The following is a 20568-nucleotide window of genomic DNA, read 5'->3' as shown; positions in this document are numbered from 1 at the left end:
CAATGGAAAACGGTATTCACATTTCACAATTTCTTACCTTCAATAAACGTAGATTGTTTTCCATTTTTACAATACCACAAAACACAAACACAGGTAATTTCAAATGCGTTTTGTCATATATTTTTTCAAACCTTTACCACGTGGCCATTTGTTGTTCCATTGCTCAAAATTATTCAGTTTCAATCACAAAGGTGATTGGATCAATCACATGTGTAATTGGAAACGGAAAAAATTTCAATCACGTTTGTAATTGAAAATTATTTCCGAATTGATTAACAAATTGATTGAATCAATTAATATTTCAATTGGAAACGTAACAAATATCAATCATATTTTTAATTGGTTTTTATTCGGATTTAATTAAATAATTAATTGAATCAATTAACATATTAATTGAATCCGTTTCCAAATTCAATTAATTGTTTAATTGAAAAAATGTTGATGATAATTTTTTGTGTGTATGAAAAATGAATATTATCCTATTCTAAATCAATTCATATCAACATTAATACCTCTATTATTCATAAAAAAAACCTTAAGCATTGAAGGAAAATGCATTTACGCCGATAATTTTGTGGAAAATATACTTTTTAAAAACCGTTAATTTGTTTAGCAAGCGTTGTTTCAACGTTAGCTTCCAACGTTGTTACAACGCTCAATATTTATAACCATCAGGAATTTCTGACTGGGCAATAATAGAAATGAAAAAAAAAACTAAGTTATAAATAGAAGTAAACGAATTCCATAGCATTGTATTGCGAGAACATTTAATTTGATGGCTTTACAATGACTGCTTTCCCAGCTTCGATAATGCCTTCTATTGGCAAATAAAGTTATTGTCTCAAGCTTGTCCTTCGGAGTATATTACTCAGTCGCCTTTATACTTCTCGTTTCACCTTTTCAACTTTGTATCCCAGAATTCTCTTTTTTTCTGGCAATTTTAGCGGTGTCATCTTATTGATTCTGTTGTATCTTGAATTTAAACGCTTCCGTTTAAGGCAGAAGAAGGTGGGAGGAACCTGAGCTCTTTGAGCTTTTTTATCCTCATCAAGCTTTTTACCACTTAAACTATTATAGATATTTCCCACACTCGTACAAGAAATGTATCAACCCCCAGACCAGTACAGGACTATTCCCGGGTGTAATGGACCAATTCTAATCCTGGTCAAAGCAGACAGAACAAATTTACAATGAAAAAATTTCTACCATAGTTAGCATTGGACTTGTCATTGAAATGTGTACGAGGGCAGTTCGGAAACTTCTTAGCCTAGCACAAAAAGCGCGATATAAACAGAAAAAAGTTAAGTGTTTTGGAAACTTCCATCTCTGTTATGAACACATGTTAAATTTTGTTTGGATCTGGCAACTCCTTCATATAAAAACAGGTGTTGAAAAAAGACGCATCCGCAATTTTTTTTACAATGGAAAAATTAGAAATGCGTGCCATCATTAAATATTTACATAAAAAAGGTTTATCGGGACAAGAAACTCATAATGATTGATAATGATGATTCATAAGATGAACCACGTAGTGGACGTCCAAAAACAGCAACAACAACAGAAATTGTAGCCAAAGTGCATGATATGGTATTAAATGATCGACGAATAAAAGTGCGTGAAATTGCTAATATCATGGGCATCTCAAATGATCGAGTCCATTTAATTTTGTATGAAGAACTACAGATGAAAAAGCTTTCTGCAAGATGGGTGCCGCAGTCAAAAACAATTCAATCTGCTGGTAAGGTTTTGGCAACGGTTTTTTGGGACTTCAAAGGTATTTTATTGATTGACTATCTGCAAAAGGATAAAACAATAAATCCAGAGTACTATTTCAACCTTTTGGATCAATTAAATGTACAAATTCGAGAAAAACGTCCTGGCTTACAACACAAAAGTACACAAGAGTGTTTTAACAATGGCTAAAATCAACGAATTAAAGTACGAGTTGCTTGACCACACGCAGAGAAGGAATATGATCATAGCAAACATGTTTCAAGAGCAAAATGTTATTTTTGTATGGTGACCATGTAATATGTTTGTCACTAAAATGTTATTTTCTCGTCAAATATAACCTGCTTGCCGAAATCAGATACATGATTTCCGAGGAAATAAGATGGTTGCGAAAACCATGTTACATGGTCACCACCCAAAAATAACATTTTGCTCTTAAAACATGTTTGAGGTGATCATATTCCTTCTCTGGGTGCACCTACCTTATTCTCCTGATTTAGTTCCCAGTGACTTTTACTTGTTCCCAAATCTTAAAAAAATTCATTGCTGGCAAGCGTTTTACCTCAAATGAAGATGCAATATTTTGAAGACCTTGAGGAAAACTATTTTAATCAAGGGATAGAATTGCTAGAATTGAAGTTTCAGGAGATTATATTGAAAAATAAAAATATTTTTAAAAAAACTAACTATTTGGTAAATTTGGCAAATAAACTAAATTAACATCAATTTAACAACGGTCTTTTTTCTGTGAGAGGACTTTTCCTAGCATATTGTACACACATGTATTTTCTTTATTTCTATGCGTTTTGTAATTAATTATTAAAATAATACTTTACTCGTAAATATAATAAAATAATAATGTTTAAATTAGGTTAAAATCTGAGAATGTAAATATTTATTTAAATGAAATAAAAAAGATCCATAACCCATATATACCATCTATATTTGAACTCATGAACATGAACTTGTATTTCTTATCATCAGATTTTCTTAAGTTCATCAATCTCTTTAAATAGTCTGTTATTTTAAAGTCAAATAAAATTGCGGATGTACGTAAAACAGTTTATATCACCTACTTAATTCATAAACAAATTATGAAGCACGAATTATACTTCCATCAATGTCAGTCATGGACCATTCGCATAAAGAAAAAATTTCGCATATTGCGGAACCTCACGGCTACCCTGCACTTCCACACCAATTCATGACTTTCAAAATTTAATATTATTGTTAGGTTAATTAATTTTGTTTCCTTCATCAACTATCCATTTCGTCAGGATTAATCCCCTCATGGTTCACTTCAATAAGTTTATCTAGGTCTTCCCTCCAGAAATCTTGATGAATGAAAATCACTAATAGAACTCAGCGTCTCCTACTCTTCATCATCCTTTCTGGGATACACAGTCTGGGATACTTAGACTTGCCACCACGGTTGCCAGAGTTGATAGAATTCTACCAAAAATGGTAGATTGGTAAAATTGTTGATCTTTTGGTAGATTTTGCAAAATTTGCCTCTTCAACTGATAGGTTCTTCAAATTTTTATAGAAATGACAAAATTTTCTATAGAAATACAATTTTGACAAAATTTTCTATAGAACTAAAGTTTTGACAAAAATTTCTATAGAAATTAAATTTTGGCAAAAATTTCTATAGGGAGGTTCGAGTGTAATTTACATTGGGATTAGTGAATTACCCGAATTTATTCTGATAATTGGTTGCTAGTTTTGCTGCAAGTAGGGGATGCTGATGAGGAAACGGCTGTCCATCCAACCATCTTGCAGTCTATAGGGCTTTTGCTCAAATAAATTTGACAAATATACTTTTCCTCTTTTGGTTAATCTACTCTTGTAATTTAGTCAACGCAATGATTTTAAGCTGAAATCAAAACAACAAATATTATTGAAAAACAGACCAACAATAAAAAATGAAATAAAATTTTGACAAAATTTTCTATAGAAATAAAATTATGACAAAATTTGAAAATAGTGGAATAAACTTCAAAAATAAAGTAATAAAGCATTTTTTTAAGAAAAAAAAACATATTTTTATTTAACCACAAAAATATGATCATAAACTTCAACAACTTAGTTTTTATTTAATTTGATAAAAATTTTGATAAAAGTTTGTTAAATTTTTGTTAGATTATTTTTGATACGAGTGGCAACTGTGCTTGCCACTCTGCTTACCAACCCAGCAAAAAATTTGGAAGTTCTTCTTAAGGCACAACTTTAAAAGCACTTTCAAAAATGTCCTCCCAAAGATGTTTTTATTTTAACTGCACAGGAAGTTAAGTTGAGTCAATTTTTTATAACTCGCTTTTTTATATTTTTAATGGGAAATTTAAAATTTCATTGTTTCAAATGGGTTAAAAACAGATTAAAAATTAGAATGAGTCAATAAAAAAGTGTACCATCACAAATTTTTAACTAAAAAATTATTTCAAACAATCAATTTTTTAATCAAACTAAAAATACTAATGACGGCCATTTTCATGTAGCTCCGTTAGGCTTTAACTGCCAGTTAACAGAAAGAAAAATGGAAATATCTTTTGTCCGGTTAACTTTAACTGAAAAATTTTCAGCAGTTATGTTTCTAACGGGCATATGGAATATATACGCAAGATGGCAGATATGTACATATCACTGTTTAAAAGTTCGTAGCACTAACGGAGCTTCATGAAAATGGGGCTAAGTCAGTTAAGAAAGTAGTTTTTAATGAAAAAAAAAATAATAATTTTTTGTAATCAGCAACAATTAAATTTTTAATTGAATCAATTAAAAAATTAATTGAAATTTGCTAATTCGCGCGCGTATCAGCAGCACATCGACCATCCCATCCTATTCCTTTCCAATTTTCATTGTAAGTATCATTTAAATTATTCAATCGAACAGCCAAGAGGACCCCATAGATCGATCACAGATTATCTAAATGGAAACTCTGGAAGATAGGTATGATTTTTTTTTTAAACTTTATTTTCCTTAATGAATACAGTTTTTTTGTTGGCATTTTGACAATATCGCACATTAATTATAATCAAAATTAAATAGAACCTATAAACTATAAACTAATTACACTATTTAACAATATTTCTTGGAAATAATCACATCGCTTTAACATAATTATAGTTTATCACATATATACAAATACGATCAATAGTTGTTTTGCTTTTCATTTGTGCCAATCGGACTTTTCATTCTTCTCCATCATGGCTTCGACTTCAGCGAGTTTAGCGTCTTTGGTTTCAGCTTTCTCCACTTGTTCGGTGGTTGTAGAAGATCGGCAAAATATTTTCCTTATTATATAGATTACTAGGAGAGGTAATGGTGTCATCATTGAGTTGGCAACAGGTACAGCGCTTGTCATATCAGCCTGGGGTTGTGGTAGTGCAAAGTTCAACATGAAAATTGCAATGCCTGTATTTTGAATACCCGTCTCGATAGCAATAGTTAATGCGTCACGTGGTGATTGACGACAGATAATTGCGAGCAACCAACCGATTATGTAGCCTATCCATGGTAAAGCGCTACTGGCTATTAAAATCTGAAATTAACAATATCAGTTTTAGAACAATTTTAGAACATTAATTTTTATTTCTTCTATAAGTGTCAAGTTCAACATTATATAAATATAGTCATTGTGTATTAATAGTATTTATCGACTTTTAATCGAAAGTGCATTGAGAAAAATGTTGTCACAATTACAAGGGTTTATTGTCCTTAAAAGGCAAAATCGTTTGCTTTCCTAAGAATTCGTTGAATATATATACACTGAAAAACAATGAACCCTCCAGGAAGAAAAATGTTGGTTAATTTTACAAAATGTAGATTATTTTTAGAAAATTCTAACCAAACAGAATTACAAATGCTGACATAACGCCAATATCACACACTGAAAAAGAAGCATACCCGGTTCCAAAGATTTTGTCTTTACTTTAAAAATTTTGGTATTGATTCCGAGCCAAAGAAGCGGAGAATACAAGTAAGGATACTTTTAAGACACAATTCTCTTTTAAATTTGGGTTTTGTGTACTTGCTTCTAGGAAGCAACTTTTAATTTTTCGCTTTTTCAGCTTTTCTTCTTCATATGCTATCAAAGTCCTTTAAAAACGAGTTAACGACAGCTTTATTTTCCAAATTAAGACTCGACTTCCAATAAAAATTATGCTATGTTTCATGTAAGAAACGTCTTTAAAATAAAGTGTTGAAAAACATGTCCTATATTAAAACGATTTTTTGCTTTGTAGTCAAGGTGGAAAAAGACAACAAATTTAAAGACAATTTCATTAAATTTAAAGAATTTTTCTGAATTATTAAAGTCAAGTTGATTGAAAAGTTTATCGACTTTTAGACAAGTAAAAAAAAACTTTATATTAGAGAAATGTGTCTTCTATGCTAAGCAAAATTTGCATTCGTAATCTTTGACCTCACGACAATATTTTTTTCAATGCAAAAATAAGTAAATATTTTTCTACAAATTCCAGAAAATTTTTTAGGCATAATTCATTTTTTAATTGTTAAAGTCTTCAAGAATGTCTTTAGTATCATATGAAGTTCAACATGGGCGGATTTGTAGTAAAATTTACAAATTTAAAGAAATAATGAACTATTTTGTGAAAAGTACGAATTTGCTTCATTTGTGTATAATTTCATTTAACGTACGCAAAAATTTGGATTTCTCCAAACATAATAATACCATGAACTAAAATAAAGTTAAATTGGCTTTAGTGAAATAGAGGGTTCACTTCTTTTGAGTGAACCCTCAGAGTTAAACGATTCGATCTTAAATTGGGTAGCTGTACAATGAAGAATATTGTGCTGAACAAAATTCAAAGTTACAATTTACAACAATTCTTCCACATTATTGAAAGCATCGAGCTATTAAGAATTTTAAATTAAAGAACTTTAATATGCCGAAAAAAAGTTCGAGAGTCCAAAAATCAATATCTAACATTTCAAAAAATTGAAAGATGAATTTTTAATAGTAATTAAGATTTATAATTGTTGTATCATGTATATTAGAGCTGACCGAAGCATTGGCCAAAGGAAACGAAACCGAAGCCGAAGCTTTTTGAAAAATTTATTTCATATCGAAATGTCCCAGTGTTGAATTTGTCTCAGTTAAAATACCCAGCACAAAACAAAAAACGCAGAAAAAATATAGAAATCCTTGTTTGTTATTATAATATAAAACTACTGAATTTTTAATACTAAAAAGTATTTTATGGTAGTTCTAAAAGTATATTATAAGACATGGACTGAACTAACTCTAATTGTTGTTTCTGCCTTTTTCAAATAAAATATGCTAATATTGAACTAAAACACACTAAATTTCTTTAATTACAAATTTCAGGAAAATAATCAGCTTCGGCCGATTATTGTTTTTTTGCCGAACATCGGCTTCGGCCAGAAAACCTCGCTTCGGTCGAGCTCTACAATGTATATCCCTAGGATAGGCGATAAGCTTTCGATCACTAAGCGCTCAAAGTCAAATTTGGTCTGGCCAGACCAAGTAGTCTATCCTAGCGATATAGATATCTGAGATCGATTTTATCTCTACCTCTCCCTCTCTCTGGTTTATTTCCAATCATGTCCACCATAATTTAAAGTTCATCACACAGTCTAAATAATCATCCTCAAAAGATGATTAAAAAATTGTTGTTGAATAGAAAATAACTTTATTGAAATGACACCAAAATTATAGATTTTTATAAAATGTATACTGCACACAAAAACATTTTTTTCTGATTCAATCACGAAATTAATTAATCCAATTAAGTTTTTAATTGAAATGTCTTCAATCACGAAAATGATCACAGTTTTAATTGGGCATAAAAAATACTTGATTTAAAAATTAATTGATTTCATTAGCAAATTTCAAATCTTTTTTTAATTGATTCAATTAAATTTTAATTGATGTTGATTGCAAAACTCAATTTCTTAATATGAGTGTAACTATTTTCAATTACTTTCTTAACTGACTAAGTGTTTTTAGTATGATTACAAAAATAAAACAAACAAAAAAACCTTTCCACAACTTTCTTAACTTAATCTTCGGAGTTTGATTAATAGTTAATTGTATCGAATGATCCTTTAATTAAAAATTCAAAAACTTTCAATTTTCAATTAAGTCAATAATTAGATTAATGTTTCTATCTTGATTAAAAAGTAAATTGTACCATTTAATTTATTAATTAAAAAAGTTTCCAACTTCAATCAACTTTTTAATTGGAAATATTTTTGTGATATTTTTTCTGCGTGTATATTGGGAACCCTATGGAATAGTGGTTAGCATCACTTTTTTGGTGTATACCTATAAATATTATTAATTTATGTATGTACGCAATAAATTTTTTAAAATAAACAAATCAAACCCATAAATTTCCTACGTATTTACTCACGCATTTAAGAAACGTCGTTCAATCATCTTTTCCCTGACTCATTTTCTAATCTTAAAATTGTGCTTGGTAACTTTAAAAAGAAAAAAAATCATAAAGATAAATTGCTGCAAAATTTAACTAATGAGTACATTGAGAAAATCTTATCCGGTTTCATTTCCAATTACTTCAGTAACACATATTTAGTTCAATTTTTGATTTTATGTGGATGCAAGTAATTTTAATTTCTCGTGACAGAAGAAATTTACTAAAAACAATGAAAACCTCTTATCTACTGAATAATATCCAACCCAAACAAACTAAGCCATAGGCAAAATTCTACAGTGAATTCTTATTATATAGGATAAACTGCTAATAAAAATTTACTAGAACTGGGAAAATGTTTCGAGAATTCCAACAAAACTAAGTCGACCATACTCTAAATCCACTTTATCCTTATGTAGTTCACTTTAATAATTTTTTGTTTACTTTAGTTAAATTAACTATAAAGGAGGAAAAAAAAGTTATATACAAATAAAGCATAATATTTTATTAATGTGAAGTTCCCAAAATTGCGTCCATCTTGAACTTCGTATGTGGCTAAAGATATTTTTGCAATTGTTAACTTGAAATTTCTCTTTAACAATCATTTTCATGTAACTCCGTTAGGCATTAACTGCCAGTTAACAGAAAGTAAAATGTAAAAAAAATCTTCTCTCCGGTTAGTAGTTATATTCCTAACTGACATAGGGAATATAATTGCAGATATGTCCATAGTACGATTTAAAAGTACTTTTGCCTAATGAATATATCGGAAAATATTTATTTATATTTACCATATAGGAGTTTGTAATATAGTATGTTATAGTCGAAATTTCTCAAATTAATTTCTTTCCTATATTAGCTTGGTTAGGTGGCAGTCGGATGGATGCATCAGGCTCACTTGAACTATTCAGTCCATTGTGATACCGCAGTGGCGAACTTCTCTCTTGTCACTGAGTGATGACCGATTCCATGTTAAGCTCAATGACAAGGGACCTCCTTTTTATAGGCGAGTACGAACGGCTTTGAAATACTCAGAAATGTCACCAGCATTACTGAGGTGGGATAATCCACCGCCGTTAACTAACGAACGTTAAGACCGTATTTTTGGACATGTCCGTAATCCTGCCTATAAAGTAGTTTTTTACTTAAATCGCGAAACCCATTTCGCTTACGGAATGATAATATAAATCACCCGATTAATTTATATGATTGACTTTTATTTTGAATAAAAAAATAATTTTTTGCTTGAACTCTTTGTTTCTAAATTCAATTAAAACAGACTTCAAGACCGTCTGAGTGTAGACCCTAATACAGTGGAACCTGTCAAATATGGACACTCTAATAACAAAAACATACCTCTCAAAAGTGGACAACTTTTACAATACTAACACATTAAGATTAACCTCTCATAAGTGGACACCTCAGAAATGGCGATCGTGGGTGACCACTTCCAAGAGGTTCCACTGTATGTGTATAAATGTATATTTATATTTTTAATTACCTTCCATGAGAATAATTTGAACATGTACGAATTGACGGTAAATGCAAATACCATAATAATCAGGATAAATCCAAATGCGAAGGGTTTCAAAACTTTCGACATCTTCTTGGCCACATTCGGATAGTATTTCTGCAAAGCAATGCCAACACATAATGGAAGAACCAATGAAAAGGACATAGTGGCAATTGTCTTATAGGGTACCACCAAATTGCCATCTTTAAAGATCAAAGCACCCAAGGTAAAAATCCACAAAGGCATCATTCCAAAAGCGGCTAAATTACTAATGGCCGTCATTGTTATGGATAGGTTCAAATTTCCATTTAAGACAACGGTGAAAATATTCGAAGCTCCGCCACCAGGTGTTGATCCAGTAAAAAATAAGCCCAAACGCAATTCAATCATGTCACGAAACAGTAAATACCCGATAAGGAAACTTAATATGGGCATAATCATAAACTGGCCCACAAATCCAATAATAGGTCCAATTGGCTTAATAAGAATCTGTTTCAAGGCATCCAACTCCAAAACGGCTCCAAAATTAGTGTATAAAATCATAACGAATATTCCCACAAGGATTTGGAAAACGAAGTCCATTGTGCCCGGTTTACGTAAAACAATGATATGAAGTTTTTCCAAGGCTCTTTCCGATTCCTGATGGGGTCGGCGTAATTCAACATATACAGGACTATGACCAATGAATAGACCTTCAGCGGTAAAATTTCCATGCCATGTTGTTTGTCCTGGCTTTATATCCTTAGAATTTATAATATTATGGGACAAAAGGACTGTTTCTGGGTCCTCGGCTAAAATATGAAACTCATAATCGGCACCCCACTCAGGATCTATATCTTCTATAGAAAATTCAACAACGTTGACTTCGGTCATGGACATGTTCAGTCTCTTCTCCTTGAATATAACCGACCAAGATGGAACATTACTAAAATCGTTCATTGTAAATATTTCTTCATCGTCAGTGGCCGCAGTTCCATTTATTAAACTTTGTGTTAATGCAAAATCTATAGTCTGCGTAATTAGCACCACGAACAGGATGTATTTTAGGCACTTCATAATTTTTTTTGTTTTTGATAAATTATCGTAATTCAATATTATAATTCACTTTTTTTCACAAAGATTTATTTTCTTGCGTATGGATGTCTACCGGCCGTTCATCCAATCCGCAGACTGATTTAAATACTCCTAAATTGATTTTCAAGAAACGTTTGTGTTATTAGTTTGTTCTTTTACGATGATATTGACTGGTTCTTGCGACGCCTATACTGTTGGTAACTACCCGATAATCGTTGTATTTAAATAAAAATTTTCTGATATGATCTCTGTTTTTGGCAGGCAGCACGTTTTTTATTGTCCACGCTTACCACCTTGGTGTGTATGTGTGAAAATTTATCATTGACAAAATGATATGAAAAAGTTATAAAATTATAAGGAAAATTTTGCCCCATAATTACACCATTTCCTATAGAATCTAAAAATTTTTTATGTAATTACTATCTCCCATGGAATCGCAAATCACAAACTTTTCGTTTGGCCATAATTTTTTAATCCTGAAACTTTTAAACTTAAACCTTAGTAATATAGTTTTCTTTAATGAGAATTTCAAATTAAAATTGTTTTGGAGTCCGAGAGTATCTCCATTTTTTCGTTACAAGAAAAATAATTCTTGCAATTCCGAATATCGGAACATAATTCTTTCCTCCCAAACGAAATTTTAGGCAAACAAAGATCGTTTCTCATATACATTTCGCTGTAAGGAAGTTTATTTGGAAGAAAAGTATATACTTTTTGTGATAAACGTTTTTTCTTTTCCAGGATGTAAAAACAATTTCATAAAAACTAACACAACAAAACAATTTCCCTCACATCTTTCTCACTTCCACTAGTTTTTTTAGTTCTTAGCACCTTTTTCTGTAATACAAACAATGTAGAAGAAATTATTCAATTTTATAATTTTTTTAAATTTAACTTTTCGCCTGGACGGAGAATCGAAGCGAGGACCATACAGTTTGTAATCCAACACACTATTCACTAGGCTACGTAGCTGTTATAGTCATCAATAGAAAATTATCGTCATAAGTTATATTTATATAGCATAGCTTGCGGCGCCCACGAGCTGATTAAACAAATTTTATTTAACAGAAACATACATTTGTTGGGCACCGTAAAGCAGTGGTTGGTATGTCCGCCTTGCATACCAAGGGTCCTGGGTTCGATACCTGCTTCGACCGAACACAAAATAGTTTTTTTTTACATACATAGGTTCGGAAGATTCCGAAAAGGTGTTCAACATTACATACTACTATATAAAATTTTTGCTATGAAACTGTAAAGTGTTTCTTATTAAAGACTTAAAGTCAGAAAAGAACATTGCTTGAAATAAACGAAATGGGCCAACACACGTTGGTTCAAAAATATGTTTATTTATTGAAAAAATAAAAATTTTTGTAACAAACGAATTTTTTTGGTGAGAAAACTTTAAAATTTTCGAAGAAATTCAAAAAACTAACAAACGAAAAACGTTTTCGGTACCCGTTTTCCAAACGTTTTTTTCTTTGCGTGTACATACAGATAAATAAAACCATCTATTGTGAAAATTACAGATCTCTGTTTACTACGCCTAATAACGCAATCTATAAAAAAATAATGGATTTATTTTTACAACTAAACCATTGCTGATTTAAAGCGGCAGTTTGAGATATGATACCAAAAAAAATAATAAAAACCCGATGGTTGAAATCACAGAAAAAGTTCAGTTCACTCCGAAATAAAATTTTAGACCTACGAACATCGTTCGAAGATCTCTTTTCTCTGCAAGACTTGACTTCTTTTGCGGGATATGAACAAGATACTAGAGATTGCTGATTTTTTTAATTGTTCTACCAATAGAGGTAATTTGTTTTAAATCAACGCGACAGATTTCATTAGAAAGCCCTGCTTGCATCCTACCCATGCGAATAAGCTCTTAAAAGAGTTGTAGAAAGATAAGTTCTCTTAGGCGGTGTTCTCCTAACCCAGAAGAGTTAGAAGAAGCCGCTAGAGCAGCTCAAAAGCTTTCTACGTCCATCCAGGTGAATAGACTCAAAGGAGAATTGTAAACAAAATTTCTGGCTAACTGCTCTCTCACACTGCAAAAAAAGCATGCCCGGTTCCAAAGATTTTGTCTTTACTTTAAAAATTTTGGTATTGATTCCGAGCCAAAGAAACGGAGAATACAAGTAAGGATACTTTTAAGACACAATTCTCTTTTAAATTTGGGTTTTGTGTACTTGATTCTAGGAGCCAAATTTTAATTATTCGTTTTTTTTTCAACTTTGTTTCTTCATATGCCATCAAAGTCCTTTAAAAACAAGTTAACGACAATTTTATTTTCCAAATTCAGACTCGACTTCCAGTAGAATTTATGCTATGTTTCAAGTCCAAAACGTCTTTAAATAAAGTGTTGAAAAACATGTCCTATATTTGAACGATTTTTTTGCTTTGTAGTCAAGATGCAAAAAGACAACAAATTTAAAGACAATTTCATTAAATTTAAAGAATTTTTCTGAATTATTAAAGTCAAGTTGACCTTAACCCAAACATTTTTTCTTTCATGTTATGGAACCCATTTTTAAGTGAAATCACTTAATTATAAGGACAATACGACTCCATTGAAAAGTTTATCGACTTTTGGACAAGGAAAAAAACTTTATATTAGAGAAATGCGTCTTCTATGCTAAGCAAAATTTGCATTCGTATTTTAAAGACATGAAATCTTTGATCTTACGACTATATTTTTTTCAGTGCATGTGGAAAAGAGGAAACTATGTCTCATTTCCACATGATTTAGTTCTTATCATTTTCTTTATTGCAATACCAATAATTTAGAAACATACATTTAACTTTAGTGTTAGAAGTGAAGGATTTACACTTTTTGTCCGGATGGAGAATAGAACCATCAAACATCCATTTTGATAGAACGGAAATAATGTCATTTTACATATATTCCAAACTTTTTCGAAAGATACAATTTCAATAAAAGTTTGAACTTTTGGAAGAATTTCTTAAAAAATGTAAGAAAAGAACAATATTCGCGGTAGCCATTTAAATTTTTTTTAAGCGTAAAGATTTGGAAAACTTTTTTTGCGAAATTTTCACCGAAAAATTCAAAACAATTTTTGTTACAAAATTTTTATTTTTGCAATAAACCGAATACTTTTTATTCCTAAATAACAGTCCATTTCGTATATATCAATCATCTTTCTTTTCTGACTTTATATCTTAAGTAAGACACATTTTGAGGTTTCGTGGTAAAAATTTTCTTCTTTCGAAATCTTGCCAAAATTCTTGGAATATATGTAAAATTCGTGTCCAAAAATTGTATTTGGTACATCGTTTGTAAGAAAGGGGCCGACTAAAGTGTTTTGTTTTCTTTAAATAAAGTTTATTTGCCTCGGCTTGTGAGCGCCCAACAATTTGCTCTATAAATAGAACGACTTGACTGTATGCGTTGATTGTTTGTTGATGGCTAAACCAAAGATGCTAAATCCTCAAAATAAGTCTTAATATATATTTGAAGCGTTTTTATCTTAAACCTAAAGATTCAATATTTTTGTTAATTTAAGGACAATTTCTTTAAATCAAAAATGTGTTGCTTTACATTAAGGAACATTTGCCTTAGTTCGAAGACTAAGACAAATTTTCCTTTAACGGTGGGATGCAAATTTATAAAATTTGTGTCCTAAATTTAATAAAAAAATATTTGAAGCAAAGATTATAAACATTATTTTAAATAAAATTTCATTATTTTAAAGACATTTTTCCCAATAAAATTTAGGTTGCCTAATCTCTAATATTTTATTTATTTCCGTTTATTTAAGCAATTCAAAGCCTTTAAAAGGTCAATTTAACGAATTCCGTTAGTCACGTTAATATTTTCACGTTAATATTTTTTTCAGTGTATAAAGAGAAATATAGGAAATTTAAAGAAAAAATTTGAGTTAGTCTTTATTAAATTGTTTTCACAGCCTGTAAATAAGTCGACGTTTATCACAAAAAGTCCATAATTTTCTTCCAAACAAACTTCCTTACAGCAAAAGTAAATGGTAAACGCTATTTGTTTGTCTCAAATTTCGTTTGGAAGGAAGAAAATACTTTTTGGGTATACAGATTCATAAATAGCGTATATAGATTTATAAATAGCGAATATATATTCATAAATGTTACTTTAAGATGTTGGTGGAGAATTATTCTTCAAAATATATAAATATATTGACAAGATTTACATAATTTTTTTTTGTTGAATATATGTAGCTAAAGTCCATCTCTCTTGTCGAGATCGAGCTTCAAGAAAAACATTCTAAATTAGTAAGTTACCACTCCATCGCCGATGGATTTATCATCATACGCATGATATTTATTGATCCTGCATTTTTTCAGTTTTGTGGTATATTTTTCACTTCGTTGTTGCTTGAATCCTACACGCAAATATTTATTTTTTTTCCTCGGAAATAAAATTTTAGACCGACGAAGATTTCTTTTGTAGTTAGACTTGTTTCAGGCCAAACAAATTTCATTGGGGACAAATGTGGCAACTGGTACCATAAAGTAAGATTTATTTGTCTTTAGCATGACAACGTTAGCAATAAAAGAGAACTTCGTTAGTGTCAAATTTAGTTTCGGAGGCATGGTTTTTTTTCTATGTATGTAGATGATCAAGGTCAAGATATGTACCGAAGTATAGTGGCTAATAAACAGGATTTAAAAATCAGAAAATATGCAGCACCTTGAACTATGTTTTTATTTTTCCACAAGACCACATAAATAGGATGTTTGAGAGGATAGTATGTAAACGTACTGTCCGTGGTTTAAAAAAAAAAGTTTTGCACGATAAAATCTCACATAGTTATGGTTCACGGGATCCACCTTAAGAAAGTTCAACCAAATACATAATTAACCCTTATATGTTGTTTTTCTGTCGCAATGCCAGTCATAATTACCCACTAGCCATTAAATTTGTTAAAGATAAGCCCAATATGGGACTTTTGGTCACTAATAATGTCTGAAAGTGAAATTTATCAAACAATTAACGTTAATTTGCAACGCAATCGTTACATTGAAAAACTTCAATGCCATATTCAATTTGAAAAGGGCAACAATTTCTGAAAGTCACCGAAAGCGGTTGACTTCCTAGTTTCCAACAAGATCGTTGTATCCTTATCAATTTTTATTAAATTTATTAAGAAATTAGGAAAAAACTACGTTATCTCTATAATTCTGCTCGTTTCTCAAGTGGTCTACATTCTCAACTATTAACCGTACAAGTGTTCCGCCCGGTAGACATATCGAATTCTAAACGCCTTAAGCAATTTCGTACGACTAACAGACTAAATAATGCAATAAATTGTTTAGTAAAACGAATGCCAGTCAGTTTGATAAACGTAGAAAAAGTTATGATTGTTAATTGTTTGTTTTCACATTGATAGATATTCTTGTCAATTATTATAAGATTTAGTTTTCTATGGGGAATTAAATGAGAATAAACATCTTAGTGTTGGCAATAATCACTGCATATTTACCCTACAACATATAAAAAACATAGACTTACGAAATTACGGCAATCATTGAATGCTTATTTACACAGAAAAGCACTATCACCAGAATATATCCTATTCAAAAGATGAGCAATAAATAAGTTAATCTCTCTGTTTTGGTCATGCAATGAATTGCAAGATCCAAGGATATAATCTATCGGCATTTTGGCTCATTCCCGAGCAATGGATTTCCTCAGCACATTCATACTGCCATATTTTGAAGTCCATCGTCCATCGGATCTGTACTTGGCGAATCCTACCACTGTGAGAACGAAATTACCATGATATTTTAACCTTTATAGTTGTATAGTACAGTTAGTACGTTCGTGGTCTAAGACTGAAACATGTGCATGTCCACAGCTCCAAAGCAGCTTTCAAAATGTTCTCAGAATATAAGTCGCATTTATTTCGACGCGATGCTCAATGAAAATGGTAATTGGTGGTTACAGCATCCCGTACCATCACTTGAGATGGAACATGGACTATATGTTTTGTTGGCAAACACACTATCCACTGGGCCACGTAGTACTTATGTTATCAAATAGTATAAATTGTAGGATGATAGGAAATTAGCTACTGAGGAGATCGAACCATTTACCAGATTAGTTTAATACTCGAACCAAACGCGTATACGACAAGTATTGACATAGCATTAAAATGCAAATAAAAAGAATTTAAGTGCACGAAATAAATTTCCATAAAGGGGAAAATGTAATTTTTTTGTTGTTGCCTAAAATTTAACATTGTTTCATTAAGACAAAGAGAGTTGCCGGTAGTGTCAAGCGAAACCCTAACCTCTCTCTCCGAGATGCCGCAAATAAGCTGGGAGTATCGTCTACAACCGTGCATCGAGCCAAAAAACGAGCCGGACTATCGACTTACAAGAAGGTAGTGACTCCAAATCGCGATGATAAACAAAATACGACGGCCAAAGCGCGATCCCGGAGGCTGTACACGACGATGCTGACGAAGTTTGACTGCGTGGTAATGGACGACGAAACCTACGTCAAAGCCGACTACAAGCAGCTTCCGGGACAGGAGTTTTATACGGCAAAAGGAAGGGGAAAGGTAGCAGATATTTTCAAGCACATAAAACTGTCAAAGTTCGCAAAGAAATATCTGGTTTGGCAAGCCATCTGTACCTGTGGCTTGAAAAGCAGCATTTTCATAGCTCCCGGGACTGTCAACCAAGAAATTTACGTGAAAGAGTGTTTGAATAAACGTCTGCTGCCTTTCCTGAAGAAACACGGTTGTTCCGTACTGTTTTGGTCGGATTTGGTATCTTGCCATTACGGTAAAAAGGCCATGGAGTGGTACGCCGCCAACAACGTGCAGGTGGTTTCCAAGGACAAGAACCCTCCCAACACGCCAGAGCTCCGCCCAATTGAGAAATACTAGGCTATTGTTAAGCGGAACCTAAAGAAGAAGCGGAACCTAAAGAAGACGTGAGGCCCGGCAATTCGGATTTGGAAAAGCGAAAGCCTAACTGAATATTTTTCCTGAATTTTATACTAATTGAACTTGAAAAAGAAATTTAATTTGATTTTTTAAATAAACGATTTCACCGATTTACACGCGTTTTCCCTTGACCAAATTTTGACCGTATCACCCTATAATATGGTAAATGCAATATTTGGTATGACTCAAGCCAATTTCCTATCTTCCTCAAATCTATAATCTTTGGTACCTATAGCCATCACCACACAAGCAAGGCAAGTATGACTATTTATAGACCAGATTTAAAGGCACACGCAAGCAGATTGAAAGAAACTTCATACATAAAACAAACTCTTTTAGTAGCTCCCTTTCTTAAAAATAATGGATCCATTATTACTCTCAAATAATGGATCGGCAAGGTTGCAGCGACATGCCATCAGTTTCAGCCCTGTCAGTCACCAGGTATCTCTCACCACTGGGAATCAATGCCTCACTATTGGTAATCAGTTTTCTAGTGAAAATGTTTTTTTTGCGAAGTATATATCCACTGTGTATGACTAAAAGGCTACACGCAAAGGAAAAAAAAAACGTTTGGAAAACTTGTACCGAAAACGTTTTTTCTTTTGTTAGAGTTTTTTGAATTTCTTCGAAAATTTTAAACTTTTATCACCAAAAAAATTCATTTGTTACAAAATTTTCATTTTTTCAATAAAAAAATATTTTTGAACCAACAACACATTCCATTTCGTTTATATCAAGCACTGTTCTTTTCTGACTTTAAGTCTTTAATAAGACACATTTTACAGTTTCATAGCATAAATTTAATATAGCAGTATGTAATGTTGAACACCTTTTCGGAATCTTCCGAACATATCTGGAATATATGTAAAAAAAAAACAAAAAAATAACTTTTTGGTGTTTGGTCGAAGCAGGGCCCAGGACCCTTGGTATGCAAGGCGGACGTAGCAACCACTGCTCCACGATGCCCAACTAAATGTATGTTTATTTAATCGACTCGTGGCTATATAAATATAACTTATATGGATAATTTCTATTGGTCTATTGGTGACAATAACAGCTACGTAGCTCAGTGGATAGTGTGTTGGCTTACAAATTGCATGGTGCGCGGATCGATAAAATTTATAAAATCGATTAATTTCTTCTACATTGTTTGTATTACAGAAAAAGGTCCTAAGAACTAAAAAAATGGAAGTAGAAAGATGTGAGAAAAAATGAAATTAGCCAGAAAAGATTGTTTTTTTTTTTCACAAAAGTATATACTTTTCATCCAAATAAACTTCCTTAAAGCAAAAAGCAAATGAGAAACGAACTTTGTTGTCTAAAAAACCTGTAACGGTTAGTTTATAGGGTCCATTTGGTTAAGCTTCCATATAGACTTTCAGAAGATAGTTCATATCAATCTATTAAAGGGTGATACCGTCAAGGGAAAACGCGTGTAAATCGGTGAAATCGTTTATTTAAAAAATCAAATTAAATTTCTTTTTCAAGTTCAATTAGTATAAAATTCAGGAAAAATATTCAGTTAGGCTTTCGCTTTTCCAAATCCGAATTGCCGGGCCTCACGCTTGACATCTGCCATCATTTTGTACAGCCACCTTGTCAGCGTTGCCAATTTAGCTTTTTTCCCACTAGATTTGGCTTTTTTTGAAGACGATTAGCGGGAAAAAAATGCATTTAGCTTTTAGCTTTTTTCTGGCTTTTTTTCTTGACCCTTTTAGCTATTTTTGGCTTTTTTTATTTCGATATATTTCTATTGAAATATGGATAAATCGGCGTTTTTATCTAAGCCTTGCTGCAAGTATAAGGGTTTCCACATATTTCAAAGCTCAGTTGAAACATTAATAATGAGTCCAGCCATTATGCGGGCATTTTTGTAGCAAATACACCTTTCATTATATACATAAAAGTTATCGTAAACTTTAAATCTACTATTACCATACAAAGTTGTTAGATAAACTGTCAGTAAATTATTGGGAATATTATCATTTGACTCGTTTATCCTTTTTATGTTATTATAGTATTCTAAAGTTATTACGATATTACCAAATTAAAATAGTAGATGTGAATAGCTTTGTGCACTGAAAAAATATTGTCGTCTCCTTAAAATACGAACGCGAATTTTGGTTATAATAGCATTTGTGAATTTCTTTTATATAAACTGTTTTCCTTGTCCAAAAGACGATAAAGTCGTTTTGTCCTTATAATTAAGTGATTCAACTTAAAAATGGGTATGTTTTCATGAAAGAAGGAAGAATTAATGAAATAGTCTTTAAATGTGAGGAGTTTTTGCATTTTAACCACAAACCAAAATAGCGTTCAAAAATAGAAGATGTTTTTCAACACTTTATTTTAAAAACGTATATATACAATAATTTCTACTTGAAGTCGAGTCTGAATTTGGAAATTTAAGTTGGCGTTAGCACGTTTTTAAAGCACTTTGATAGCTCATGAAGAAAAGGAAAATGTTTTTACTGGGAAATGTAAACTATAGGTATTTTCTACAATTTAAATAAAAGTAATGTATTTCGAATTTTTCACAATTTCAAAACCAAACAAAAATTTTATTTAAAAAAATGACAAATCATTTTTTTTACCAAATCCAAAGCATGCTTAGATCATTTAATATTTTAAAATAACAAGTAAATAAAATAGAGGTGTTGGGAAAGTAGCTCCCACAAAACGAAGGACTTCCAGTAAAAAATTTGTGATAGTAATCAACATGTATCGAATACGCAAACAGAGCTAATATGCCTTAGCTATTGTTACAGTCTCACAGAAGTGGAATTAAAATGAAAATAATATGCATTGTAAGTGAAATAAAGCCTTTAAGTTTGTTAAATTTCAATCAAAAATGTGACTTTTGATACAAAAAAAT

At 31.4% G+C, this 20568-nt stretch overlaps 2 protein-coding genes across 4 annotated transcripts in view; one reads left to right on the top strand and one right to left on the bottom strand.

The window, feature by feature from the left end:
* LOC142229797 (NIF3-like protein 1) overlaps positions 1-20568 on the top strand; it is a 58534-nt gene that overhangs the window by 20991 nt on the left and 16975 nt on the right. The gene's annotated exons all lie outside the window — the stretch shown is intronic.
* On the bottom strand, positions 4678-16068 carry LOC142229794 (hepatic sodium/bile acid cotransporter-like). Of its 3 annotated transcripts, none has more exons than XM_075300372.1 (3): positions 15964-16068; positions 9652-10848; positions 4678-5272 (listed from the first exon to the last, which is right to left on the bottom strand). In XM_075300372.1, exons 2-3 carry the CDS (start codon positions 10717-10719, stop codon positions 4901-4903), a joined length of 1440 nt encoding a protein of 479 aa, XP_075156487.1. In that variant the 5' UTR covers positions 10720-10848; positions 15964-16068; the 3' UTR covers positions 4678-4900. The 3 variants fall into 3 exon arrangements, with proteins under 3 accessions (XP_075156487.1, XP_075156486.1, XP_075156488.1); XM_075300371.1 differs by having other exon boundaries at positions 15904-16034; XM_075300373.1 differs by having other exon boundaries at positions 15943-15991.

This window comes from Haematobia irritans, chromosome 3 (assembly GCF_050003625.1).
Source record: "Haematobia irritans isolate KBUSLIRL chromosome 3, ASM5000362v1, whole genome shotgun sequence".
In the NCBI taxonomy this organism is placed as follows: domain Eukaryota; kingdom Metazoa; phylum Arthropoda; class Insecta; order Diptera; family Muscidae; genus Haematobia; species Haematobia irritans.
This window is presented reverse-complemented; position numbering and strand designations above follow the sequence as displayed.